The sequence below is a fragment of the Eretmochelys imbricata genome, chromosome 18 (assembly GCF_965152235.1).
Source record: "Eretmochelys imbricata isolate rEreImb1 chromosome 18, rEreImb1.hap1, whole genome shotgun sequence".
Taxonomy (NCBI): Eukaryota; Metazoa; Chordata; order Testudines; family Cheloniidae; genus Eretmochelys; species Eretmochelys imbricata.
Window position 1 is genome coordinate 17,424,165 of NC_135589.1, and position 27,500 is coordinate 17,451,664.

Here is a 27,500-nt window from a genome sequence, read left to right on the forward strand (position 1 = left end):
AATTTTCAGATGTATTTAAAAATGCAGATAAACTGTGAAGTGCCTAACTCCCACTGATTTCAATGGGAATAGAGTACCTAACCTGCTTGGATGTTTTGAGAAGCTCAGTGGCACCTAACTACCTTTGTGGGTCTGGGTCTGGCCCTAACGAACTTATGAAAATAGAATTTAGGGGCTTAAGTGATTTAGATCCAGATCTTCAAAAGGTATTTAGCTGCCTGATTCCTAGGGATTGTGATGGGAGTTAGGTTTCTTCTAGTGGCAATTTCAGACATGTCTAAGTCCCTAGGGAGGTAGAGGCTTTTGAAGTTTAATCTACATTTCAAATTGGTCTTGTCTGTGCTATGATACAACCCCAATACAAATTCTTATTACTGACAAGCCTCTTCAATGCACTTTGATCTATGCTGTGTGTTTAACTCTCACTATTTTCCTTATGACAGCTGGTATAAAGATAAGGAGCTTCTGGAATACTCATATCCAGGTTACTTAGCCTTAAATGATGACCACATGAGCATTATTGCCAATGCAATTAACGAAGGAACCTATACCTGCATTGTGAAGAAAAAGCAAAGAATCCTGACTACCTATTCCTGGAGGATTAGGGTTAGACACTAACAAGGGTCTTGAATGAGGACATCAGTTACGGCTAGTTAAGTTTCAGACAAAAATCCCATCTTCTTCCGCATTTTATGTTTAACCTCCAGCAGAGCAACCCAGCATAGAACTCAGCTGCTACCAGGGGAGGGGCAAGAAAGTTGGACATTGGAGAAATTTTTCCAACGATCAAGAGTTTACTGTCAAGCAAAAGAGGGGAAAAAAATCTTAAAGCCAAGATTACCCAGGTAATTGTAGATCATTTAAAAACTAACCAATCCACTGTATTAATGGAACCTGGATTTAGAATAAAAATGGGTCACCAGCTTGATGTTGCAATAGCTTTGGATATATATTGGAAACAAAAGGACTGGTTAATGTTCCAGGGTTTGTCAAGCATTTCTTTGTACTTTAACTTTCTAAAATGCTAATATATGGCAGCGGGGCTTGAAACAAAAGACTAATCCCTGGCTATATTCTACATGGATGCTGTTATTTGAGCACTGAAGGAGGTCTAACTCTAGAATGAGTTTTTCCAGGGAAAATTTCTCTAATTCCAAATGTTACATAACTAAAATAGCCAGGGAATGCGTCTTCCCCCTGTAAATGTTTCTGTGATTTGTATTTATCACAATGTGTTGTTTACCTCTGTCTGTAGCTTCCAAGCCTGCATCAGATGTCATTCTTAGATAACAAGTTACCAATAAATCACTAAAATAACTATGGAAGTGCTTTTGTTTCTTGGATCAAGTAAACATCTGATGGATAATGGGACAGCCCCACATCAGACAGCAACAGGGCATTGCTGTTTCTAGACAAAAACTATTACTTGGTTTTAATGCATACATCATTACTGATTATATATTATTCATCTCCTGCAAGTTCTATAGGTCAACTAGAGGACAGAGCCTTAGCTCCACTGCAGTCAAGTTTACAGTGGCTAAGTTGCTTTACATCAGTCTAGGGTATGGCTCAAAGTAGGCCCTGTTCATCTTTCTACCACATTCCTTCCCCACACCAAGACATAGGAACTATTTCTAATACTACTGCACTACCATTTACAGCTGGCTTAGAATAGAGTGTTCTCTGCCTGCAAACTACCTTCTTTCAGAGGGCTTTTCCCTCTCTCTGCTCATGGAGTCCAATGACTGGTTGGTCCCTCCAACACGTTGATCCTGTCCTGTTTTAAATGACTCAAGAACTAGGCTTTCCACCACTGCCCTTAGCTGTTCTACAGTCAAATAGACCTTACCCTTCAGGTGTCTTTTTTTTCCTGTGCTCAAATTCTAAAGTGTGAATCTCCTTCCATCATTATTTCTGCTCTAAGAATTCTAATTTGTTGATGGTCAGGTAAAGGCCGCCAATAATATTATGGAAGTGCTGAAAACTCCTGTGTCTTTAAGAGGAGTTCCCCTTTTCTCATCCACCACCCGTTTTTTATCTAGGGCTACATAGATGGCTTCTGATGTACCATTTCTGACTATTCAGCCCAGCAGCTCACATTTGCTTTCTCTGCTGCCATACTTCATTGCCAGCTACTATCCTAGCTGTTGTCTATCACCATGTGGACATTGCTGCTTTCCTAGAAGTTTCCCATTGACCATACTTTTCATTTTAAAATAGTTCTAACACCCATCATATTTATTGCCCTGCCCTCATTGATGTTTGTAGTTGCCAAATGTAAAATATTCACATTTAACTAATGTGGAGTTTTACCCCTTTCTTGTAGGTAACCAAGATGGTAAATAACCCTACATCTAACACTAATCCCTGGCTCTGATGCATTTTCTTGCCATAAACTCTAAGAACGACTGTCCTGGCAGTTATATATCGGACCATGCTTGCATGCATTTCAGGAAAGACAACACTATTAATTCAAAGGCTGGATGATAATCTAGTGAAGTTCAGCAGTTAAACCTGGGGCAAGCAATAGGACAGGTGTGCGTGTTGAAAGATGTTTGCACTAGACAGATAGGTACAATTGTAAACTGCCCTATGGACAACTTATTTTGGAGTTGAGTTTAAAGCCTTTCCAAAGTGACATGTACTAAACTATGAAAAGCTGATCTTATTCCAGAAAAAGTGTGTCCACAGGGGGATGTATAATCTCACTTTAAATCCACACCTTTAACAGTATAGCTAACTCTAGGAATACCTTTCTAATTCCACATCTCCCGTCACCACCTCATTGTGCCCAAGTATATCACAGGGACAATTTTCCCGCAGCTGCTGAGAGACTCAGTAACTGGCTCAGGCAATTTTTTTTTAACATCTCCTATTCAGTTTAAGCATGGTGGAGCACAGGGAAATCATCATGCTTTATGATAAGGTTTTTTGTTTTACTCCCATTAACTGCTGCTGTAACTATGGTTCTTTCTAAAATTTCACGATTCATTTAACAACCACATGTGATGTTATGTCAATAAAATAGGCATCTTAAAGCTGCAGCAAACTCAAATTACAGAACCAGCTTTCTTCCATCAGTGTTACAACCAAAATGTTCTCAGGTTACTTACAGTGCTGTGGGGTTAAACTGAACTTCCATCTACCCAGACAGAGACAAGAAGAGATCTGAGGAGGGAAAAGGAAAAAAAATAGGTGTTTCTTTTTAGGGTCTGGGGGTCAGTTTACAGCTAAATCTCACTTTCTGAGACTGCAGAGGCCCTACTGCATCAAATGTTTTGCTAAAAGTCCCTGCCTTGTCTCATGTTTGGGATTAATTGTAGCTCTTAGTTTCTCTTCCACCCATCACAGCGTGGATTTCAATCTCTCTATGCCCCAGCTCCCCATCTGTAATAGGTGGATAACATTTCCCCTGCCTAAGAGGGTTGTAAATTTATTAGTGTATGTGAGCTGCTCTGATAGCATGTTACAGAAAGCCTATCAACAGAAACTCATGACACCCCTCCAGCCTTGCTTGTGGGCTGAGATCTGCTAACAGAGACCCCTGCTCCCAATGACATTTCACAGGGGTTCTGAGAGAGTGGATCCTGAAGAAGTAACAGCTGTGTGGTTTTGTTGTGGAGGGATGAGTATTTTGTTTATAGGCTTCCTGTAGAGCTAAAGTCTTCTGTTCAGCTGTTTTCCCACAGAGCCAGGCTGGCTGTTGCTCAGATGGATGGTGGAGGAGGGAATGCAGGAAGTGGCTTACTTAGCAAAGGAGAGGATCTGCAAACCATTCAGCCCTGCCCTACTATCTAGATGCCATTCATACACCAACTTTAACTAACCATGATGATTTCTCGAAGGGTAGAACAGGACTATGACAACAAACCTACTACATTTCTAGTCTTAGAATCATAGACTATCAGGGTTGGAAGGGACCTCAGGAGGTCATCTAGTCCAATCCCCTGCTGAAAGCAGGACCAATTTTTGCCCCAGATCCCTATATGGCCCCCTCAAGGATTGAACTCATAACCCTGGGTTTAGCAGGCCAATGCTCAAACCACTGAGCTATAGTTATTAATAGAATCTTTCTGGAAAAGCAAGATAAACACAAGCAAAACAAATTTAGAAATGTTTCAGGCCTTCAAAGAGCAAACAAGTGCCAATCCCATTTTCCCCACAGTACAGGAAAAATCAGATATTTAAAAGCCTTGTATTCCCATTCCTATCACCCAACTTTGATACTAAAAACACTTCACCATGGTGGAATTATAGTTAAATTTCACGTCTGCTATTATAACAGTTGATTACTCTATCCTCAAAGCGAACTTTGTTAACAACATTGCAAAATGTGCAAGCATTACAAAAGTCCTTCCATTTCTGCTCATGCTCAGAGTAGAATCTGCACACTGGCCTGTGTTGAAAGCTTATGGAAACACAACACCAGACTGAATTCAAATGCTTGAAAAGAGTGGTTCTGAACAAACTGTTTTCAAAGTATTTTCTTACCATAGTTCAGTTTTACAGAGCTTAAGATTTAAAAACAAAATTTACCCACCTTAAAGGCTCAGCTTTAATATGGAAAACACTTGGCCAGTCACACCCAAAATGTATATGTAGGGCCTATAAAAAAAATATCAGATTTACGGCTGGGAAAACATGATTAGCATTTCACTATTATTTCTATTTATTTGTACAAAATGGATTAACATGGGACTTGATTTTATCAAATTAATTTAGCTACTTTCTGAGGGTAGGGGAATAGAAAATAATCTTTTTTGTATGGACATGTCAAGCTAGGATCATACACAGTAAGCACTCCATATGGAAAAACAGACATTTTTGAATTAAAAGATTACGTGTTTTCTTTGCTTGTTTCATTAACCTGAGGCAGACCAACTGGAATGCTGCTCCACAGAGGCAAGTAGCAATATTCCCTTCCCCTGGAACATCTGGAATCACACACTTTTCAAAACCAGACAAAATTCCCATCTTAATCCAGCTAAATTTGTTTTACTAAAAAATCCTCTCTTGCTGGGAATCAGACTTTTCTATGTGCAACGTCCATTGGTGGCTATAGCCGCTGTTGCCAAGGGAATGATACAAAAGTTATGATGCGCAAAGTTTACAGTGGCATTTGACACACAATATAAAGTCACATTTTTAATCCTTTATCAGCTATTGTGCCGGTCACTGCCAGATGTTCTTCTGCTCTGCAGTCTGAGAGATGTAGTATGGAGTCTGCTTTTCCATACATTAACAACTGCCACATATTCACAATACAGTATGATCTTGCCAAAATTTTTAGTCTTGTTACCTGTCTGCTTCTGAAATTTCAGAAGCAGACAGGTAACAAGACTAAAAATGTCCTTCCCCTCTCCACCCCCATTCACCACAAATTAGAAAATTAGGCCTAAGAGAAAATATTTGATACACTTCTATTTTCCTCCAAGAATATTTTACTTTTAAAATTTACGACAATCTGTATATATAAAAATCCTGTTTCTAAGGCTCTGATCCAGCAAAGCACTTATTATGCTTAACTTTAAGCACATGAATAGTTGCACTGAAATAAATGGGACTACTCATATCATTCAAATTAAGCACTTTACTGGATTGGAGCCTAATTCTAATAGCATGAATGTCCAGCTTTTTATAGTATTCCTTTCTGACATCTCCGCTGAAAAGGATAGTTCAGTTATAAATTAGAAACGCAAAAGAGTACAACATTTCAGGACAATTCCTATGGAAGGCTAGTCTATGTAGGTGTTGGAAGGTAGCACTGTAAATTCAGTACACCTACCTTTTCTTTTGGGGAAAAAAGGGGAGAAATTAACAAGACTACCTTCAGAAAATAATGATTTAAATCTTTTTGATTTATAAAAATAATATTGCAGTTCTTGGTCTGCACCACAGCCATTGTGAATATATACATACAGTATGTCAATCCATCAGAAACCACTTGGGGCTCTCAGAAAAGGTCAGTAAGTATTAAGCACGGCACAGAATAGGAGAGACACATCAGAAATGCCTTTAGGGTTTCTTGCTGAAATAAGCAACTGAATTCAAACAGATAATAATCTTTACAAAAGAGCTTTTCTACCTGTGCTGACAATATGCTTCAATTGTGTAAGCACAAATGGGGATGATGGAGAGAGAAAAATCTCTCTAAGTTTCCTCTCTAGAAGATTTAGTGCCACCACCATCCAAGTCTGGTGCAGGTGAAGAAAATGAAATCCTTCACACTGTTAAACAATTAAAAATGGATTTTAATTCTACAAATTTACAAGCAAAAAAATTAAAAAAAAACAAAAAAACAGTTCCGAGATTGTACTTCAAGTTTTCCTTTTTGAATTTTTGTAATGATCCTTGGCTTTTCGGATTAATTCATTCCAGTCCCCTGAATGAAATGCAGCAGTTATATTCCACACCCAGCAAGATGACATCTGGCTATTTCTGTGTAAAATACAGAGTCTTCCTGATGCGAAGAACAAAACTGGAGCACTTTGAAATCCATTCATCAACAGCATGGTTGAAGTCAAAGCTCTGTCTTTTTCCCCTCCTCATATTAAGTTTAAAACTTGAGGCTGAAGCCAGGTCCTGCTGCAGATGCTCCTTGATTTGTGGTAGTCAAGTGAAAACCTGTATCTTTCAGATCATCATCACCCTGTGAAAATGAATATATAATTCATGTGTTTATAAGTAAGAAATGTATGTCTCACTGTTCTAACACTACAATAAAAGCAAAGTGAACAATATTTATAAGATACAGGAAATACCATGTTAAATTTAATGGCCTCACCATTGAGCTCTAAGTGGAGTTTTATTCATGTTATTTAATCAACACCCCAGGGCTATATTTCCAAAAGGACTTCATTATAATTTCCTATTTTGGATGCTTGTTTTTGAGTGCCTTTATCTCTGAGCATGCAAAAACTATTGTGACTGCACGATCTGCATTGGTAAATCAGCATATTAACCAACTGATCAAATACAGTTTGGGCACATCTGCCATTTGAGATTTTACACCCTCAAAATTATGGACATAGAAACTTACGTCAGTCTGTTCACAGGTGATCAAAAGTAGCTTGAGCACAACCAATAAAATGTATTGTCTAACATATGCTGGACTTGGGAAGGGAGAGAAGAAAGCTCTGAATGAGGAGTCTGAAGAGTACAATGAGATTTTGCAGCGGATTCAAATGGCTATGGCGTCTCAAGTCAAGCTTAGCACATAGGAAGCCCAAAAAACGGAAAAGGTACGAGCCTCACTTTTCTGGACTATTCCCCTAGCCCCAATATTGGAGGAAGCAGGGCAGCTTCCCCCTCTGCACAGTGGTGCCTGCAATGTACCAGGCATGGGACTTCAGTCTTCATCCATGATCAAAATGCCACCACACTTGCCACATTCACTTTTTAAGAACAATGAACTTGCTAGTAAGTCTAATGATTTCAAACCCAATACGGTGATACAGTCCAGTCTATCAGTTTTCACAACAATAGCACCAGGAGACACAAGAAGGGACAGTAGGAGATTCTATGCTGGATTACCTCAAAATTTGGCTCTTTACCAATTTGGGAAACTTACCAATTGACTATACCCAAGTCCTCCCTCTGGAGGTCGTGGGCTTGTGCCGCGCTTAACTCTTTGTTGTTCACTTTTTGCTGGCCATGTTGGAAACATGGATGGGTCAATAGGAAGGGGAGTCTCTCGGAAATACTCATGCTTCAAACCATCTTCAGCAGTGATTCTTCTGCCTGGATAGTATGTCAAGAACCTGAAAATTATTCAAAGGGATGGAGTGGGACGGGGTTTAAAAAAAAAAAAAGCAGAGAAAAGGGGAAAAATTAGCTCAAAGGGGAAAAAAATATGCAGACATCCAGTTTAAGATATTCCCATTTTCTGAAAAAGGATTATTTTTAAAAGTAAATAAAAACTGGAACTTTACATTAAATTATTTTTCAGGGGTACCAACACCATACACACTCAGCACCACTAAAGTAAAAAATAACCCTTTTTGAAGATACATTTGTTGAGTTGCAGAGATCAGGAAAAGCATCTGGATGAATGAGTAGTCAGATATAGCTTAGAAAGGATCTAAAGTGGTTCAATTAACACAATTTTATATGTTGCTTCACTCTGTAGTAAGGATGACTCTTACACAATTCTGTAATATAACCTGACCAGTCAATTTGTGGTCAACTATTTCAAGCACTTAACAGTACAAAAGGTTTGTCTCTATTGTGCCATATACCAAGCTTAGCATAATATGACCATCATACTGCAAACATTTGGAGCGAGAGAGAAAGAGAGATTGGTCCCTCTGACTTCAATAATATGTGTAAAGTTTAGCTTGTGCAGGACCAGGGCCTACATACATGCATCCTGCACTAATGATCTCTTCTAAGAGACAAACCCATCTTAACCTAAGTAATTGTGAGTTATACAGCACTGTACTGACAACCATCTTTACTAGGACAGACTTTGGCAGGTTACTTAAGGGATTCGAAGTAATATTGTTATACTCATTCCAAAGAAAAATAAGCAACAGCTGATTGGCACATTTAGTGGCTAAACTGAGAGGACTGAAAATCCTCTTTTACAAAGGATGGACACAGACTTTCCATAGAACCTGGTACCTGAATCTGTCCTTTCCAGGTATATACACATGGCATGAAATCTAGGAGAACTTTTTAGGGGAAAAAACCCCTCAAGCCATTGCCAGCATCCTTTAAAAAAAAAAAAAAAAAAGAGGAGAAGAAGAAGAAGAAGAAGGGAGGGAGAGACAGGGAACAGAGGATCAGGGATCTACGGATAGAACTAATTATGAAGACAACCAGAACAGCTGATTTAACAGAATTGACAAAATACAGATGACTATTTTTTCCCCTAGCTTTCCACTTTCCTCTTATGAATTCTAAGATCTGTTTCCTTTTCCTTCCCACCCCCTCCAGTTTAACTGTAACATTATGACTTCACTGTTGATATCAATGGCCATCAGTAAGCTGCAAGAGGGAAGACTCACAGGACAGGATAATTAAATGCAATATGAATGATCTAAACTACTACTTGGAAAACAAACATTATATTTTAGGACTCCAGTCCTTGGCTCTGCCAGCACAGTGGAGTAATAAGAGGTGTTACATGTCAGGATTCAGGTTCACTAGAGGTAGCTATGTGCAGGCCAAGAATAGAATTTAGGGAGTTGATAATTCAAGAGACTTGAGATGCATCAGTCTCACCTTCCTGAGAAATTAAATTAACCAAAAAGAAAGCCATGCCTTGATGCAGGACTGTAGAAATTCTCCATAATTATAGATCTGTAATAAATGGGTTCTTCCACTATTCCAATAGAAATTTACACTTACTTGTTCATGAGATCAAAACCTGGATCAGAAAGGAGTGCCCCAAACCTCTTGCGTAAGTTGTTATAGGGATACTCTGTGAATGTCATCTTCTTTACAGCTGGCAGTTCATTGTACCCAGGCCAGATTTTCTCACTGGGGGTACCCAGGTCCTGCAAATCAAAATATTATCTTAGAAGAACATACACACCACAGTGCATCTTTCTTGTTCCTTCCACATATATGATTTGATAAATATCAAAACACATAAAATAAAAGCACAGTCTTTAACAACATATTGACCACATGTATATGCTGAACAACAGAAGGCTCTGTTATATCTATATCAGAGCTGGGAGGGGGTGTTAATTTGCTTACTATATCCTTCTAGAGCAGTGCTGGGCTACAACAATTATCAGTGACTCCAAGAGCATCAGTTACCTTAAAAACTTTGTTAATCTGGTCAATTTCTGATTTTCCTGGAAACAGCGGTTTCTGAGTTAATAATTCTCCAAATATACAACCTACTGACCACATGTCTATTGCAGTGGAGTATTCCTGAAAATAGATAAAATGTACAAATTACAGGTGGAATTACTTTACTAGACACGGTTTGCCAACCAACTTAATGATGATTTGATTACTTTGGTCACTGTACATTATAATTATTTCACTGCATGTGAACCATGCATATTCTCAAGTAGAAGTTACTATGGATGATAAAATAGTTACTTATTATACACAGAAACATCACATACTGAAATGTGACACTCACAAAAATGTTTTTCTCTCACCCCATGTTGAGAATCATTCCCATCACAACTAGCAGAGGGAGTCCTAGCCACTGCCCTATCATACATTAGCACTGTGTTCTGCATTTGACCCCTCTGCCCCAAGAATAGTCTCAGTTTAAGGGGCAAAAATCTGACCACAACAGTAGAACTCTCTTCCTAAACAAAAGTAGTCTTTTCACCTGTAACAGCCTGACATATTGCACAGCCCCTGATTAATAAGATATGGTGAAAATCTTGGACCCAGAGCATAGGTTCTCTCTAACTCTTACACCATCTACTTTTGTGATTCTTGCAGTGGTTTTTCTCCCAACCCACATTCTACTAATCAGACCACCAGCTAGAGTTTCATAAAGGCCTCTTCCAAGCCTGCAGTATGGATCAGCTAAACAGCGGGTGGACATCGTGATCGAAGTGGTGCCAAATGCTTTGCTTTGCTGTTTAAAGCTGTGCATCAAGCTTCCACACGTTGTAGAGAATGGGAGTAAGATGCCCCGCCCCCACTGTCCCCTCCCCATCTCCAAAAATCAAGCAATCCAGTTCCCTGTATGGCACTGATGAACATCACCAGTCTCTAACAGTAAAACCCTGGTAGTTCGCTCCTATTAATATTCCAAAGAAGAACAGTTACACCCATCCACCTCTCTTCGGAAGCATGTAACCTTTTCCGCTTATGGGAAACCAAGTAAAATTTCCTCCACTAAATTAGCAATTACAGTATGGTTTCGGCTCCATATTTTTCCATCTCTAAATCTACTATGAAAAATCATCCATGCATACTTTGTAGGTCAACTGCAAAATAAATAAGGGGAAAAAAATCAAGGTGCTATTAAGACTAACTGCCATCTTAGTTCACAGATAGACAGAACAAAGCATACCTTGGCGCCAAGTAACAGCTCTGGTGCCCTGTACCATAGTGTCACAACTACTGGTGTGTAAGGCTTCAGAGGTGACCCATACTCTCGGGCCAGTCCAAAATCTCCAACCTGAATGAGAATGGATCATCATTAGCACTAGCCACTAAAAAACGCACAGTAGAAGCTGGTGTCATCTACAATGCCAGTGTGCATTGTGCAGTCATTTTCCTCCACCCTCACTCCCTTAAAAAAAGTTATTCTGCTAATTCCTTGCAAACTTAAACCACTGATTTAAGTTAGTCTTGTAAAATTCTGTTTGCTCCCTCATCCAAGGCGAGTACTTTATTTTGACTGGTAAGGCAAATATAATTTGTTTTTTTTCCATTACTGACCATCATGGCAAAGGTCTAGTAGATTTTCTCTCTAGGCTGGTAAATTTTCATGGCAGAAAAAAAATATTAGATGGTGCTAATTGCAATCCCATAACAAACAGCAAAATTTCATATAGTGTGAAAAAGAGCTGTCTTCTTTAGGAAAGGACACAGTATAGGCTGCACACTACATTAATACCCTAAGGTTTCTGAATAATAGTTACTTTGTAATTTTGCCTCTGGATATTAGAGCTGTGAAACTGCGGAAGACTGTTATATCCTGATCCTACTTGTTACATACCCTTCCAGTATTTTTTTTAAATAAATTCAATATGTATAATCTGTCCCCAAGAATGAATACCCACCTTTTAATGTTATTTCCTTCAACAGGAAGAAAAATATTACAATTTAGAACTTATACAAGTACTTTTCAATTAACGTATTAAGTCTTACAATATCCTTGGGAGTTAAAAAAAGTGTTATCCCTATTTTACAGATGGAGAAATTGAGGCACAGAGACTACACAACTTATTTAAGGTCACACATGTAGTAAGAAGAGGGCCTGAAACATAAGGTCTTGTATTAGAGGCCTGATATGAGGCCTGAGGCCTGGGTTAAGGTAGTTAAAACCTTGCTGATATGAAACAAAGTCAAGTAATGAGCAAGAGGCAGGCCCTACTCACAGAATTTGGCAAGCATAGGGCTGATATTGCAAAAACACATACTCCTAAGAGGTGCTAGGCACAAAACACTCACATAAACACATTCCAGAAGGGTGGTACCAGAACACCCCAATAACCACACTCCCCAAAGATAACAGGAACATGCGGACCGGTCTTAAGGATAGGGTCAGGATGACAGCATGATGAATAGAGATGTTTTGATCGAACCAACAGGTACAAGGCAATGTGTGGCGCCCTAATACATCAGAGGGTGATGCGTAACTTGTTTGTATTGGTGTCTAAAGATGTATCTCAGAGGAAATGTCCTTGTCTCGCCTAGGAGATAGTGGAAAGTCCCACCACTAACTGAGCCAGTCCATTGTCACGAGCATATACGAGTATACCTGTAACCATTGAGCTAGGGCATTAGCACCGTGCTTTGTCAGCAATAAACCTGACCAAGCATCTTTGCTACGAACCAAGTCTGTGGATTTATTGGGTGGTTCACTCAAGGTCTGATGTGCCAGCTGTCTGCGCAAAGCTGGGAGAACACACGGGAGAACATGCACATGGCCAAACATCTGACAACAAACACATATGGTCTATAGCACAGCTGGGAAAAGAACCCTGATCTGGCTCCTAGTTATGTTGTTATAAAAACAAGACAGTATTTCCCTTGACCACTAAACCATGTTTATTTATTAGTCATATCCTAGCATAAATCGTACAACCATGACAGGGCAGTCTTTGTATCTAATGGAAAATTTTATTCTATTTTGCAACAGCAGGTTTTCTTGCATGCTTCAGCTGCAAGAATGGAAATGCAACACACTATCCAGATATTAACTGCTATGATGCAATGAAGTTCAAGGCCTTTAAAAAAACAAAACAAACACACACTGGATCCTTACTTTTAAAATGCCTTTATGACTCAGCAGCAAGTTGGAGGTCTTCAAGTCCCGATGAAGTATCCAGTTGTCATGAAGGTGCTTGACTCCACGCAATAACTGAATCATCAAAGTTTTCACTTCACCTGGAAGGATGAAAAAACCTTGTGTGTTCAGTTGAAAGATGAAGTCTACTAGTACTATGCTTTTTGAAACAGTTAAATCAAGAGCATAGAACAAAACATACATAATCAAAAAAAGTACTAGTTATGCATTTAATTATTAAAAAAGAACCAACTAGTTCACAGGATTAAGGGGAAGAAAGCAGGGGCTTTTATCAATATGGACCAAATCCTGATCCCACTGAAGTCAATTCAAAACTCTCAATGACATAAATGGTATCAAGATTTGGCTACAGAATTTTAGCACAAGATAGTGAATGAAATGTGTTCAATTTAGTGTTTTCAGCACAGCCCACGCAGAACAGGCATTTCTCACAATGCCTAGGTGACTGTCAAACAAATCAGATAACGCTAACATGTGCCTAAGTTAGCAGAGACAATGGAATTGCTTTTCAAGGGTACAGAGTAATTCTTCCAGGAGCATCTGAGGAAGCTCACACTGCAGCACATTCAGATGGGAGGAATATGGTGCAGTTCTGGGTACAATTAGTTAAATCCCCAAATATTTCATTTTTCAGGGACTAATCTTGTTGCATAAAGTTAAGAGAAGGAAGTCTTGAATACCTGTGTTTCCAGCTTTCCCATGACACCTAATATTTGAAGTGAACTAACTAACTAAATCAAGTAAACCTGCAACCCTAATTAATCAATCAAGGAAACTTCCCCATCAGTTTATATATTTGCTTCATCATCATCCATCATCATATACGTTGCAGTAGCATCCAAAGGCCCTGAGCATCATCAAGGCCACATCATGCTAAGGGCTGCATATATAAACAAACATAGGCTGGAATTTTCAAAAGAGCCTAAGATAGTTGACTATCCTATTGAAACTGAATGGGAATTGGGTACCACACTCCCCACAGGCTCTTTGCGAATCCAAACCATAGATTCTTGGGAGATGCTCGTATATTATAGTGATGGTCATTGATCTAAGCTTCTAAATAGAGAGGCTAGACAGACAGGTAGAAAGATGAAACAGTCCCTGTTCCAAAGAGCTTTCAGAAACAGTTCCATCTTAATGATATATTCTGTCACACACTAAGCCAAAAATGTGTCAGTATAATTCAGGGACATATTATATTGATGTTCTTGTAATTCACATGATTTTAGCTTGGAAAGTTAAAGGATGCTAGGAAATACAGTACCTGGTAAAAATGGCTGTTTCATGGTTTCCATCAGACTTTTGAGGTCATGTTCTACATAATTCATTACGATATAGATTTTATCCATATTACTGCCCACAACAATTTCCTAAGAACAAATACAGCACATTATCAAGAAAACCAAGCAATATTTATAAGTGGTTAAGGATGACTGGCAGGAATGTATTAGCAGGTAAAAAAAGGGACATCAAATTTATAAAATTCACAAGAAATGTATGACACTGAAGTGTTTAGATAAGTTCATTTTTTATAGCTTTTAAACAGATTTTATAGACAAAAATGAGCTATTTGATTATACGAGGCACACAACTGCAAACTGAAAGAAACAAGCTCTAATGAGCAAATACTGTACTTAAATCAGACCATTATAGGACATTTTAACAGTCAAAGAGTAACACTTCAAGAACAAAATTAATGTTAATATAAAAGTATTGGTGGTCTTACTCTAACAGTGACTATATTTGGGTGCTGTGCTTTCAGAATGGTGTTTATTTCTCTTAGAGAGGTAATGGGAAAGCCTTCTTTTTCCTTTTCCATTTTCAGTCGCTTCAGAGCCACAATTTCATCTACAAAGAAAATAATATCTTAAAGACAGAACCCAAATTAAATATCTAATCAAAGACAGGTTAAGAGGACACTTACAGCACAGTAAATATTTTACTATCTTTTTCAAAGGAAGTCCTTATCCAGGCATTATATTAGCTTGTGCGTTAAAGACTGGACTAGACTGAGGTCATGGATAAGAATAAAATCCAAAGCAATTTTTTCCCTCACATCATTTCCTAGGATTGCTGATTATAGGTTTTATTACAGTTCAATAAAATACAAATGGAAAGAGAAAAAACAAAACTACTACTGTACTATATGATTTGCCTCTCATACAAACATTGAGTTAACTTGCTGGAAGGAACGAAATGCATCTTGGGTTAAATTCACCCCTATGAAGAAGGCCAGCACCACTTAAAGCCTCAGAATATTAGTGTGAATTATCTGCATTGTGCTAGCACTTACGGGTTCAAATCTGGAGTCAGGACCCCATTGTGCTAAGCACTGTAAAACACATACCAAAAAAGGCAGTCTCTGTCCCAAAGAGCTCATAGTGTAAAAGTAATACAGGATTTAAACGAGGAATAGGCTTTATGCTAGTCCCTGCAGAGGTGAATTTTTCCTCTTATGAATTAATTCTATGTGGTAAGAATATAAAATTAACAGTTAAAATGTGAATCATTAGATATTAAAGTACCCCTATTTATTATATATGTCAATTACAGCGATCAAAGATATCTTTGGCGTGTTGCGGTGGTGACTTGCATAGACCCGGAAGTGAGTGAGCACTTACAGTCAAGCAGACAATGGTACCTCTCCTTTTGTAAACCATTTCAGAGAGTAATGTTAATGTCAGCCTCAGAGGAAGGCTACATGCCAGGTAGGCTAGAGAAGGAAGTGGCCACTGTAGCTATATAATACAAGCAATGAATTGAAAGAAAATAATACTTTCCATTTGTATAATTCCTTTTCATAGAGGATTTTAAAACACTTAAAAAAAACAATGAATTCTCACTCTGTAAGGATGGTATTACCCCAAACTTGTAGATGGAGGAATTGAAAGTTTAAGTTACAGCAAGTGAGCGTTAGAACTGGGAACAACCATAAGTCCTGTCTCCAAGTCTTCTGATCTAAATATCAGAGCAAACCTCCTCTTAACAAATCGTTCGTTTTGCTCAACACGATAAAAGTTTACAAATGACAGGGTTTGTTTTTTGTTTTTTACCGCCTGTCAGATATATTTTAACACATATAAATTTTAAATTTATATATCTATATATGAGCCTTCTGGTGAAAACAGCCAGCTTGCAGGAAAGCAATGTATTATTTGTGACAGCAGCAATAGGGGGAATCGTATCAGAGATGATAAAACACTTTGCATCTTGCTGTGTCGGCTGCTGTGCACAATGAAAAGAAGAAGTGACACAGTACTAACACTACATATGTTATTACAGGGTTAAATTAGATCCTTCTTCCAGTTGATAAGTCACTAAAAAAAAGGGTGTGTGTGTGTGCAAATTAGCTTACATTTGGCTTTTGCACTACTGGTATCAAATGGGATAACTTTTCAGCAGGACAGCTACCACCAGAAGCAAGTTCAAAAACCTGGATTTATTTATTAAGTTTTCAAATACACACCACAGTTTATACCTGGTGAGAAGTGTTTCTCAGCATGTGAGCTTTTTAACTACTAATTAAAACAACTTTAGTTTCCTTCAAACAAGAATTAAAGATGGACTTCAAAGCAAACAATAAAAGTGAGCTAACCACAAATTTCTGTAAAGAATGCCCACCACACACAAACCACTTCTTTTATAAAACCATTTAAATCATTTTCCATACCTATAATGACACCTATTGGTGTGTCTACATCTAATCAATTGGCAGATCACCCTGCTATGCTCAACTAAATCTAGTAGCTCGGAAGCAGGAAATCTCTACCTATAGGGCTAAAAATCCAACTTTTGTTAACAATTTCTACATGACTATGTCTAATAAAAAGACACAATATCTTCAAAAGAATCTTATTTCAAATGCACACCACACTGAGGGGAAGGAGTCACTCATAATAAAGAGCAATAATAGCTAAAAATAATATTTTAAACAGTCTTTTCTTTTCAGTGGAGGATTTAGAAAACGATTTTGCCTTAGACCATAACTCTACAATGGTTAACATAATCAAATCCAAGAATAGAGTAGGTTAAAGCACACACTTATCCAGCTATTCTCCCACTTCATTATATTAGAACATTTGATACAAGAAGAGATAGATTGGTCTTGTGGTTAAAGATCAGGACTGAGAGCTAAGAAATCTGGGTTATATTTCCAGCTCTACTGCAGACTTCCTGTTATGTTCCTTACAGAGTTATTGTACGGCTTAATTCTTTCACATTTTTTCAACACTTTTAGGTCATGGGATAAAAGACTCTACAGAAATGCAAAGTATTATTACATTAAGTTTGCACAATGTTTATACTTAACTTCAAATTTACCTTCTACAAAAGACTCAATAACTTTTTTCCTATACTGAATGACACCCTCCTCAGAGTTCAGAGCTTAGTGCAGATCCCATGCCAAGCACTCAGAATATCTAACAGGCCAGCACAAGTTCTTAACATGACAACATGACATCCAACTTTGGACTCCTTCTGTTTAACACTGTATACAGCATTACCCACTGTACAAGTACTGTTGTTACATTTCATTCATATTGTTACCATCGTCTTAATGTTTAAATTGTCCACTGCACTAACACTGGCATGTAACATCATGTTGATAGTAATGGGGAAGGTTAATATTGTTTTGAAGAAAAAAGACTTCCAGAAGAATTTCAGCACCCACAGTACAAAACAGGGAGAGCACAAAGTGCTTAGGTTGCATGCAAGAGAATATTCAAAATAATTAGTAACTTCAAGCACAGGTGTTTGTTTTCCAAACTGCAGATCCCTAAAACATACAGCTTCCCTGTAGATCACCAAGAGGTGTAGCCCTAAGATGGGTCACTTAGGTTTTTTTAATATTACATAACACTTTGCCCTTAATGCTTAATAAGTGTTGTGAAAAAATTATGAGTCCACTTAATGAAACCAACATTTTTAGCACTGTTTTAAACAGGCACACTTGTACCAACCAGTTTTTTTGTCTTTTGCCCTGTATACCACACCATATGTTCCTTCTTCAATCCTGTTCAAACACTGAAATTCCTCCACGCTACGACATCCCTGAGAAAACAAACAGAAAATTAGTCTGTAGGATTTACCTTTTTAAAGACATATAAGACACAGTATGGCTGACTTTATATGAACAGTTTGTTATCCCAGAAGAATATAAAATAGATCTATGCCCAGGAAAACTATATTTTGTTCCAAAGCATTTTTACCTAGTACTCTAAGAAAGTGTCCTCTCAGGAACAAAAACTATGTTTAAAGAAGTATTTAAAATACTCCACCTCAATAGCTCCTAAGCCTCATTCATTTCTACAGATCCTGAAGAAATGAGGATTTCAGTCTCAGCAGCAGAGGAACTAGCTCCACACCTTAGACTGATGTGTCTCAGGCAGGCCAATGAGCTGCATTTGCATTCCCTAAGCATGTGCTGATCCTAGCCATTGACAGCAAAAAGAGATAGGATCACATCAATCTTGACTGTCTAGATCAGTGTTTCTCAACAACCAGCCCGGCACTGATCCCTGAGATCCACCTGACACAGTTTAGGAAGGCAGCAAGCCGGTCCCCGGTATCAAAAAGGCTGAGAAACACGGATATAGATACTTCCTCTTGTTAAAATAAAGGTGGCATAACATACATATTAAATACACAAATTACTTCCCATTTTACTTTAGTGTAAATGTAAAAGTAAAACATGCAAAGATTTATCTAGAGCAAATGCTCAGTTATACATAATACACGTGTGTATCTCAGTATTCTGCATCTATATTAGTTCCTGTGTTGCTGCCCTAGCACACGACATTGCAATACTGATCTGAGGAGGAGCTCTATCTAATCCACTATTCTGTGTCTGGAAGTGGCTAGTACAAGTTGCTTCAGAGAAAGGTGCTTACACACACACACAAAAAAAAAACAAACACATAAAGAACTGTCCACGGGGAAGTTTTTTCCTGAATCTCAATCAATTGGAGCTTTTGTTTATGCCCTGAAACGTGAGTTTATATTTCTTACACTTTTTTATTCTATCTAATGTACCTGTGGATGTTCTCATTATCCATATAAATGCTCAGTCCTTTTTTTTAATCCTATTAAACTGTTGCCTTTATGGATATCTTCTGGGAATGAGTTCCACTGGCTAAGTAGGTGTTGTGTACAAATATTTCCTTTCATCTGTTTTAAATTTATTGTCTTTCAGTTTCATTGAACATTCTTTTTCTATTATGTGAAAAAAAGCAGGAATGACAACTATTTGTTTTATAAGCTTTTGGGGGCAAGGGCTGTCTTTTTTCTGCACTTGTACGGTGCTGAGCACCTTGGGATTCAGGTCTGTGACTAGGGTTCCTACGTGCTATGATAACAAACAACAACTTATTTTGCTCACCTTCTCAGTTCCCTGCTTATTCATCTCCTCTATAAACTAAAAACTTTTCACTCTCCTCACAGGGACATCTTTCCATTCCAATAAACATTTATATTACTTGTGAACCTGCCTATACCTGCAGTAACTATTTTCAGATGGGGTCACCAGAATATCACAATATCCCAATGTATTATATCCTTTTTAAAAACTAAAAGTTTGAACTTGTTTTCACACACAACTTTTAAAAATATTGTATGTGAATATTTGATTGATGGAATATATGCCTGGGCTCACTTGACACCACAAGATGCTTTTGGTTGACCCCACCACGGTTTATGCACATAATGAATCTGACATTGGGCAAATGCACTGGACAATATGACATAATACTGTTTTATATGCAAGATGCTCTTGAGAATACATATATTATTTTATGTCACTATTCATGGAAATCCCATCTAAGACATTCTGGAGCACTTGTGAAATGATCCTCACCTGCAGCGCAGGAAGGTACTTGGGTAGCTCTTGTTTCAACTCAGTGGGTGATGAAGCTGGAGAATCAGGAACATAATCTCCTTCTGTCATTGTATTGGAATGTGGGGTCCCCTCCCCCACTTCCTCCTCTTCTCCTTCACTTCCTGCTGAATCTCGATCAAACCTTGACTCTGTAACTTTAAAATTTAGAATCAGTCGTGGAAACAGGCAGCCATTTGGGATGTTTGAATTAGTTTTAGACAAACTTGTGAGGGAATAAAATTGTGATCATAAAATTGAGATACTAAAGAGCGTGGCACGCAATTTGAGTGTCCTGTTAAGAGATGACAAGGAAGGTATTTAAAGAAGCATGATTCTTTTTTCTATGTTTGGGGAGTATTTCATGAGGTTCAGGTATAGTTCCTTGAATACATTTTCAGGGTTAAATATTGCACGTTATAAAAACTAAACTAAACAGTATATGAACAGTATGCAAAGACTGATTCAACTTTAATCTGACACATCATATAGTGCAATTCTGACTACCAAGAGGATGGGCCCGATTCAAAATCACAGCTAGAACATTAGGTAAGTTCAGATCCAAGCTTCTCTGACTCTTACAATAGGCCAACAAAAAGCCCTTGGATCAGAACTCTCACCCAGACTTTGGGGAAGTTCTGATCCAGGATGTGTCTACTCTTGAGTACAGATGACCCACAGTACCAAATGGTGTGGTGGATTATAATACTGATGAAAATCCACTAGCAAGTTGATTTCAAAAAGCCATGCTCATTTTATGCAAGATTTCAACTTAGACCTGCAGAAGTAATATCCGCCCCCATCCACCAACAGGATTTCTTATACAAGCCTACTTTTCATAATCAAGTCCTGGTAGGCTTGAATATCTTGAAACCCTTTCACATTCTAGACAGTGCATTAAAATCCATAGTTCATGAAACAGAAAAGGAAAAAACTGCTACAGCTAAAGCCAATGTTTGTATCTTACCAACTGGAATGTGATTTCCATTCTCTCGCTCTTCTTCTTCACTCATTTCTTCTTCACTCACCTCTTCTAAAAAACAGAATGCAGTCCAACAGAAAAAGCTTAATATCATTCTGATTTCATGTACATAGATGCTTAATACAGTGAAATAGCAATACAAGTGTTACAGAGTAATGTAGAGGTCCCCAAATTGTGGGATGCGCCCCCCCTAGGGGGACATGGAGTAAAGTTCGAGGAGGGTGCAGCAGACCCAGGCCAGCCCCCATGGGGGATGGGGAGGGAGAGCCACCCAGTCCCACCCCAGCTGTGCTCTGGCCCTGCCCCCCAGCCACAGCTCCTGGCCTCACGCCTGGCCATGTTCCCAGCCTGAGCGTGGCTCCGCACCCAGCGGCAGGCCCGGCTGCAGTGCTGCTCCTGGCCCCGCCCCCAGCCTTGGCCCTGGGCCCCAGCTCCATTCTTGGCTCGAGGCCGAGACTGGGGGTCAGGGCTGGGAATGGAGCCACACGCAGCCATGGGTCCAGCTGCGGCTCTGCTCCTGGTCCCGGACCCACCTGCAGCTGTGGCTCCAGCCTTGGCCCCCTTAATCCTGTCCACATTCCTGCCCTCCCAAGCCATGGCCCTGCCCCCAGTTCAGGGGGCAGGGTGAGGACAGGGGTAAGGGGGGGACACAACCCTCAAAAGTTTGGCGACCACTGGAGTAATGCCATTTCAGCAGTTTTACAGGTCCTGCTCACTATCTACTGTTAGTAACCCAGTACCTCTGTTTCACTTGATAGGCAGAGTTTCTCTGACTGACACAGAGCTGAACTACATTAAGTGAGCCAGGAAACACTAACATTGGTGGCTGCTGTTTCTGCTTATTTTCTTCAATTTTACATTATAAGCTTATAATGTAGCTTTGAAAATAGGTTTTAAAAACCCTTGACTTTTGGTGAAAATGTGGTGCATGAAGAAATTTCATATCTATATCTATATATTTGCTATTTGTGCCCTAAAATGGAAGTTTTGGAAACAAATATGCAAGCAAGTTAAAGTGTTACTGACTGTGATTTAGGGCTCTATTGTGAGGACTCCCACAAGAAAATCAATGACACCTGAAACAAATGATTTATAGCCCCATGATTAGTGACAGTCAGAAGTTATGTTGCAGTCACAGGAAGGAAGAAAGTTAGTCCAGTGACATCAGCTTAGCTTAAAAATTTAGAAATTACTGGTGACAGAGAAATTCAAATAACTCTTATAAAACTTCTTAAAATTTGGTGGTTACTTTTCACTGATTTAATAGAAAAACATCCAGCAGTCAGGCCCACATTGTTGTGCTCATTTTTTGTTTACTGATTAATGACACACAGATAGCAATTACTAGATTTGCTTAGTTAATTTCTTTTGTATTATTTCCATTTGTTCTTTCAAAAATGAAAAAAATCTAATAAAATTTCAAGCGGAAAATAATTAGAGATGGTACAGTCTTCTCTAGTCCATCCCACAGACTAGTATAAGACTGTTCCCTATAGAACATTTGCTAGTGTCCAACATGGTTTTAAAAGTAGTCAAATGATGAGGCTTTCAACACCTCTCTTATAAAGACAAAAATATCACTGGAACTGTCCATCTTGGCTTCTTAGATTGATAACTTGAATATGCCCTCATACAGAAAGGCTAATATATTACTTGTCCTCACAAGTTTTAGGTTTCTATCTTATCTGTGACCAAGGAAAAAAAGAAAGTGGGCAACGTAAAACTGTAAGCACAAAAGTGCTTTGGGTGAGCATTTTTGTGGTCATGTTTTACCACTTACCAGCTGACTGTTCAGACACTTCCTCAGAATTGCTTCCTGTCTCCTCTTCCTCCTCCTCCTCCTCTTCCTCTTCTTCCTCCTCCTCCTCTTCTTCCTCCTCCTCCTCTTCCGATTCTCCACTGCTAGATTCCTCCTCCTCTTCCTCTGAACCAGATCCAGATTCTGTCAGGGGATAAGCAGAGAACACAAAAGTAACTAGGTGCACCTTCATGTGAAGGATCTTCTCATAAATATGATTATTTCCTAGGGTAAATTCTATGTATTTGATTGTGTGTAATTACCTCCTGACGAAGACTCTGCTGAGCTAGTTTTTCTCTCACTGTCACTGATGTCTTGCAAATCCGAAAGCAGGTCTCTTTCTTCTGTTTTCTCCTCTTTTACTGAGAAGCAAAAAAACAGACCAGTTTCTAAGCATTACCTCTACTTTATCAAGTGCTGAACACACGAGAACCCTAGATTTTCTTCTTCTTTAAACCCTTGCCAAATATTTCAGTCATGTCCAGCAGAATGTACCTGCTGGGCTATTGAATGTACTTGGTATAGCGTCACATACTGTTGCTTTCAATGATACGTAACTTTAAGAACTGCAGTGCAGCAGGATCAACAGTGGAAGAGTTGGACTTTTTTTTTTTTTTTAAAGTGCACTGAGTTATTAATAAACCCCACTACATGAATTGTGAGGAACGCACAATTTGGTAGTTAATTCTGTAAATAAAGTACCCTTAGAGCACAATTTCACAAATACAAACACAAAGATCAGCAGCACTTCTGACTATTCACAGTAACATGTTCAGTGACTACAATCATTTTTCAGGTTTACAACAAAATAAAAACACAACTGAACTTTAACCAGAGGATGTGGTTATTTCAATTCCTGAATATTTTCTGTTAATAATCAGAGTCTCTAAGAATGTGGAAACCCAAAGAGCTATTTTTATGGCTTGGGAGCCAAATTGAACTTTCCAAGCCAGAATATTACCTGAAGTGCTTTCTTTCTTGTACAGGATGAGAATCGTAGTAATATTTAAACTATACTGCAGTTTCTGAAGAGTCGAATTAAGCTTAATAAGCTTAATTATTCAATGGTTAGCTCCTTTCTCCTCTAAGAGTATTCAAGGGGATAATACAAATGGTGGTTTTTTAGTTTGGGAGGGAATTAAGATACAAATGTAAGAAAAAGAGTCAGCGGTCACTCACCAATGTCAAGAGACTAAGGCATTCAAGCATAGGCAACATTGTTATATAGCAGCGGTTCTCAAACTTTTGTACTGGTGACCCCTTTCATATGGAAAGCCTCTGAGTGCGACCCCCCTTAAATATATAAGAAAGTGGTTTTAATTTATAACACTATTATAAATGCTGGAGGCGAAGCGGGGTTTGGGGTGGAGGCTGACAGCTGCCCCAGGTAATAAACCCCAGTTTGAGAACCCCTGTTCTATAGCATAAGTCAAGTTGAAGTATATTTCATAGCACAGACAACATTTTTAACCCTCAAGGTCAAGAACGATCACTGCAGAACTGTATTTATTTTACAGCAGATGTGATGCATGTTTGCTGGGGAGATAAAATCGGCAAAAAAGTGCTCTAATTTGGCACAAACATTGCAATATTTTGGTAGTTGCTACCAGCATAGGTTACAATGCCCTTCAATTCCTGCAGCAACTCTGGAGAGGGAACCATTCTGATGAATACCACGTATGCATATCTGTCTGGTCTGCCCTTATCTTTTTCGAAAAAGGGCCTTCTCTGCTTCTTGGTCACCTCTATCAGCGTAACGTCCTCCAACGTAAGGAATGCCTAAAGAGGTGCAGATGCAGTTACTAACCTGCATCCCCCACCTCTGTCCCCAAAACCCTCTACACCATTTAAGTAATAGCACATACCACCAAACCATGCTGTCCAAACAAGAATAGTCTCCCACTCCTCAAAACATCCTAGAAGCAAAACACAGTTCATTGCAACAAGGTCCGTAGGCACAGGGGAAGTAAGGTGGAAAACAAGTTACCATCACAAGCCTCTCCCGCGACTAGGAAAAAACTAGGAGGATGGCCTTTCAAAATAGAGCGGAAAATATTTTATCATTGCCACCAGAGAGACCGAACTAGGAACCACAACTCTAATTTTATCAGCCCCTCCTCCCCCATCCAGTTCCTTCAAGTGCCAGGCTTCTCAAGGATAGGACTATTATCAGCATCTGAGTGTCTGGCTAACCTGAGGGGGAAGAAATGCAGGGCAAAAGAGTCAGTGTCCAGAAACTTCTTGAGAGCTTCCTGGAAGAGATACCAGAAGAGGAGATCAAGGAGCTGCTTAGGGATGAACTTTTCTTGGAGCAGCTTCATTCAGTGCAGCACCATTTCTGGCCTCAGGTAAGAAGCACTGTCTAGTGGGAAACATTCTGTAAACCTGGAATGACCAGCAGTAGCTGCTTAATTTTAGGATGACAAAGGCCACTTTCACTAGAGATTTGCACAAAACTCATCCCAAAGCTGCAGCGCACCAACATGAGAGCTCCCTTAAGTGTTCAGTATTATGTGGTCATTGCCACTTGGATGCTTGCCATCCTTGCTTGCTACCAGCCAATAGCTGAGGTGCAACAGCTGACTTCCAAAGCAAAAGCCACCTGGCAGCAAGATCTCAAATACATCTCCATCTCCTTCTGCATATCTGCTGTTGTCAGCATTGCGATATGGAGCACAGTTCTGTTCATGCTGGCTGACAGCAATCTGAAAATAGGGCTGGCTCACAAAAAAAAATAAAAATAAAAAGATGAATCATGGGATGGCAGGACTGATCATGGGAATTTGTGAGTTTGACTTCATGTCCCAGAATTCCAGTTGCTTCTGCTATGTAACATACAATGAGCTGCGAGGGAAGTCCCAGAATGTAGAAAGCCCAGCAAGGCAAAGCACCATGGGATACCCTCCCACAATGCACACGCTTACTATGAAGAAAAATCCTGCCATGTGGACATAATGATTTAAATTGACGTAGTAAACAGCTGGATGTATGAATACAATTACGGTGAAATACCTATTACGCAACAGTCAATGCACCAAAGCTCAGTGGAAAATACACCCTCTAATTAGACAAGGGCATAATAAATGTTTAGTGAAATTAGTGAGCATTTCTCAAGACTTGTTATTACTAAAAAGGAAAGAATGATTGAGTTTAACAGCATATTATATGGGGTCCCTGCAAACATCAGCAAATCATCCAGATAATAGTTTATTTGCCATTCCTCATCCATACTTTGGTACCATGCCACCATTTGTCCCTCAAACTGAATGATACTTTCAAGAAAGTATCATGGAATTCCTTCTAGCAGACAAAATAAAGCTTCCCCCATCCTTTTCCCCCAGCAAGTCCTTTTGACGGTCATGCAATGGCATATTACCAAGTGCAAACACTACCTGGCTTCCTGCCATCTCCTTGCTCAAGCTTCTCTCTTTGCTGTCGTAATGGGCTGCGACTCCAGGTTCTTATTTTTACTTTGTCTCCATAATCTTCCCTCACTGTTCTATGATGTGCAGAAACTAGTGAAGAAACAAAAACAGAAACCCAAAAGGCGTTACATTTTCCTGCTCCTAATTACAAAGGTTCTCCTCTTCCATGGCAAGCTGTCTCAGGCTCAATTTTTGTTTCTTTTTTAAAAGGAAAAGAACCCTAACTGCACCTCCCAAAAAAAAAAAAAAAAAAGAAAAGAAAAAGAAAAAAGAGAGAGACTTTGGTGATAGCTTATGATCTGGATAAGGACTCACTGTGCCCTTCTAAAATGGAATGTAGCAGTAAAAAAAAAAAAAATAATAATAATAATACATATGTGGGCTACATCTACTGAGGCATCATAACTTAGGGGCAGGAGGTGAGAATCCCTCTCTTTACCACTCTCCGAGACCACATCTGCAATACTGCATTCATTTCAGAGCGCTCATTACCACAACAAAGTAGACAAACTGAGGGAGGTGCAGAAAAGAATTAAAAAGTTAAGAGGCAGGAGGGATTGATTCAGGAGGAAACATCAAACACTAAATAAGGTGAAAATGGCTAAGCAATGACTAAGTTGGAAGACTCGATAATTGTCAATGAATACTCAAAAGGTGTAAATATCAAGAAGAGAAAGGAATTGTTTAGCATGATGAAAGAGAGTACAAGTAAAGAGTAAAAGGGATGAAATTAAGAAATATTTTAGGCCAAATATTTGGAAAAAATTTCAGAAAGTGAGACCTACAGGACTATGGAATAGTCTTCCAAAGAGAGTAATGAAAGATACAGAGTATTTTCCCTTCCATTTCCTTTCTACAACATTCATACACCAATATTTGCACAACTATACTATTTTTTTCACCTTTTGGTAAAAAGGTTTATATGTCGATTCCCACATTCTTATAACTCGTTTTTCCATTGATTTGGCCAAACTCCTTTCTGTAACTACATTCTTCCTGTACACATTCCCCCTGAAGTTTCAAGTGACTATGAATATCCTCTTCACTTCATGTCCTGAATTGCTCTGAGCTGTTCAAAAGCTGCCACATTTCACCCTAGTGGTGGCTATGTTTCAGAGGTGGATGACGTGACCCTTGTGCATTGTTTAAGTTTTATAAACAGTGTGTGGACTGGGGACAGAAGGTGCCACATAAATTTAATATATTACTTCATAGGGAAGCCTCATAAGAAACATAAAGAAAAGGAGTACTTGTGGCACCTTAGAGACTAACCAAATTATTTGAGCATGAGCTTTCGTGAGCTACAGCTCACTTCATCGGATGCATACCGTGGAAACTGCAGCAGACTTTATATACACACAAAGATCACGTTCTCTGTGTGTATATAAAGTCTGTTGCAGTTTCCACGGTATGCATCCGATGAAGTGAGCTGTAGCTCACGAAAACTCATGCTCAAATAAATTGGT

At 38.9% G+C, this 27,500-nt stretch overlaps 2 protein-coding genes across 11 annotated transcripts in view; one reads left to right on the forward strand and one right to left on the reverse strand.

Moving 5' to 3' along the window:
* The window catches only part of MMP23B (matrix metallopeptidase 23B), a 31,025-nt gene extending 29,722 nt beyond the window's left edge, over positions 1-1,303 (forward strand). For both annotated transcript variants that reach the window (XM_077837631.1, XM_077837632.1), the window contains exon 9: positions 444-1,303. In XM_077837631.1, the coding sequence (XP_077693757.1) occupies positions 444-618 (175 nt within the window). In that variant the 3' untranslated portion in view covers positions 619-1,303. The remainder of the gene's footprint in view (positions 1-443) is intronic.
* Positions 1-27,500, reverse strand: part of LOC144277081 (cyclin-dependent kinase 11B) — a 38,066-nt gene that overhangs the window by 2,372 nt on the left and 8,194 nt on the right. For 4 of the 9 annotated variants that reach the window (XM_077837630.1, XM_077837623.1, XM_077837621.1 and 1 more), the window contains 16 exons: positions 26,002-26,124; positions 22,873-22,971; positions 22,592-22,753; positions 20,797-20,862; positions 19,812-19,987; positions 17,920-18,010; positions 14,688-14,809; positions 14,226-14,331; positions 12,920-13,041; positions 10,997-11,104; positions 9,769-9,885; positions 9,352-9,500; positions 7,571-7,760; positions 6,086-6,649; positions 4,541-4,605; positions 3,114-3,168 (listed from right to left, as the gene is read on the reverse strand). In XM_077837630.1, coding sequence (XP_077693756.1) covers positions 6,557-6,649; positions 7,571-7,760; positions 9,352-9,500; positions 9,769-9,885; positions 10,997-11,104; positions 12,920-13,041; positions 14,226-14,331; positions 14,688-14,809; positions 17,920-18,010; positions 19,812-19,987; positions 20,797-20,862; positions 22,592-22,753; positions 22,873-22,971; positions 26,002-26,124 — 1,724 coding nt within the window. In that variant the 3' untranslated portion in view covers positions 3,114-3,168; positions 4,541-4,605; positions 6,086-6,556. The remainder of the gene's footprint in view (positions 1-3,113; positions 3,169-4,540; positions 4,606-6,085; positions 6,650-7,570; positions 7,761-9,351; positions 9,501-9,768; positions 9,886-10,996; positions 11,105-12,919; positions 13,042-14,225; positions 14,332-14,687; positions 14,810-17,919; positions 18,011-19,811; positions 19,988-20,796; positions 20,863-22,591; positions 22,754-22,872; positions 22,972-26,001; positions 26,125-27,500) is intronic. The other 5 variants (XM_077837625.1, XM_077837622.1, XM_077837627.1 and 2 more) reach the window with 3 other exon arrangements.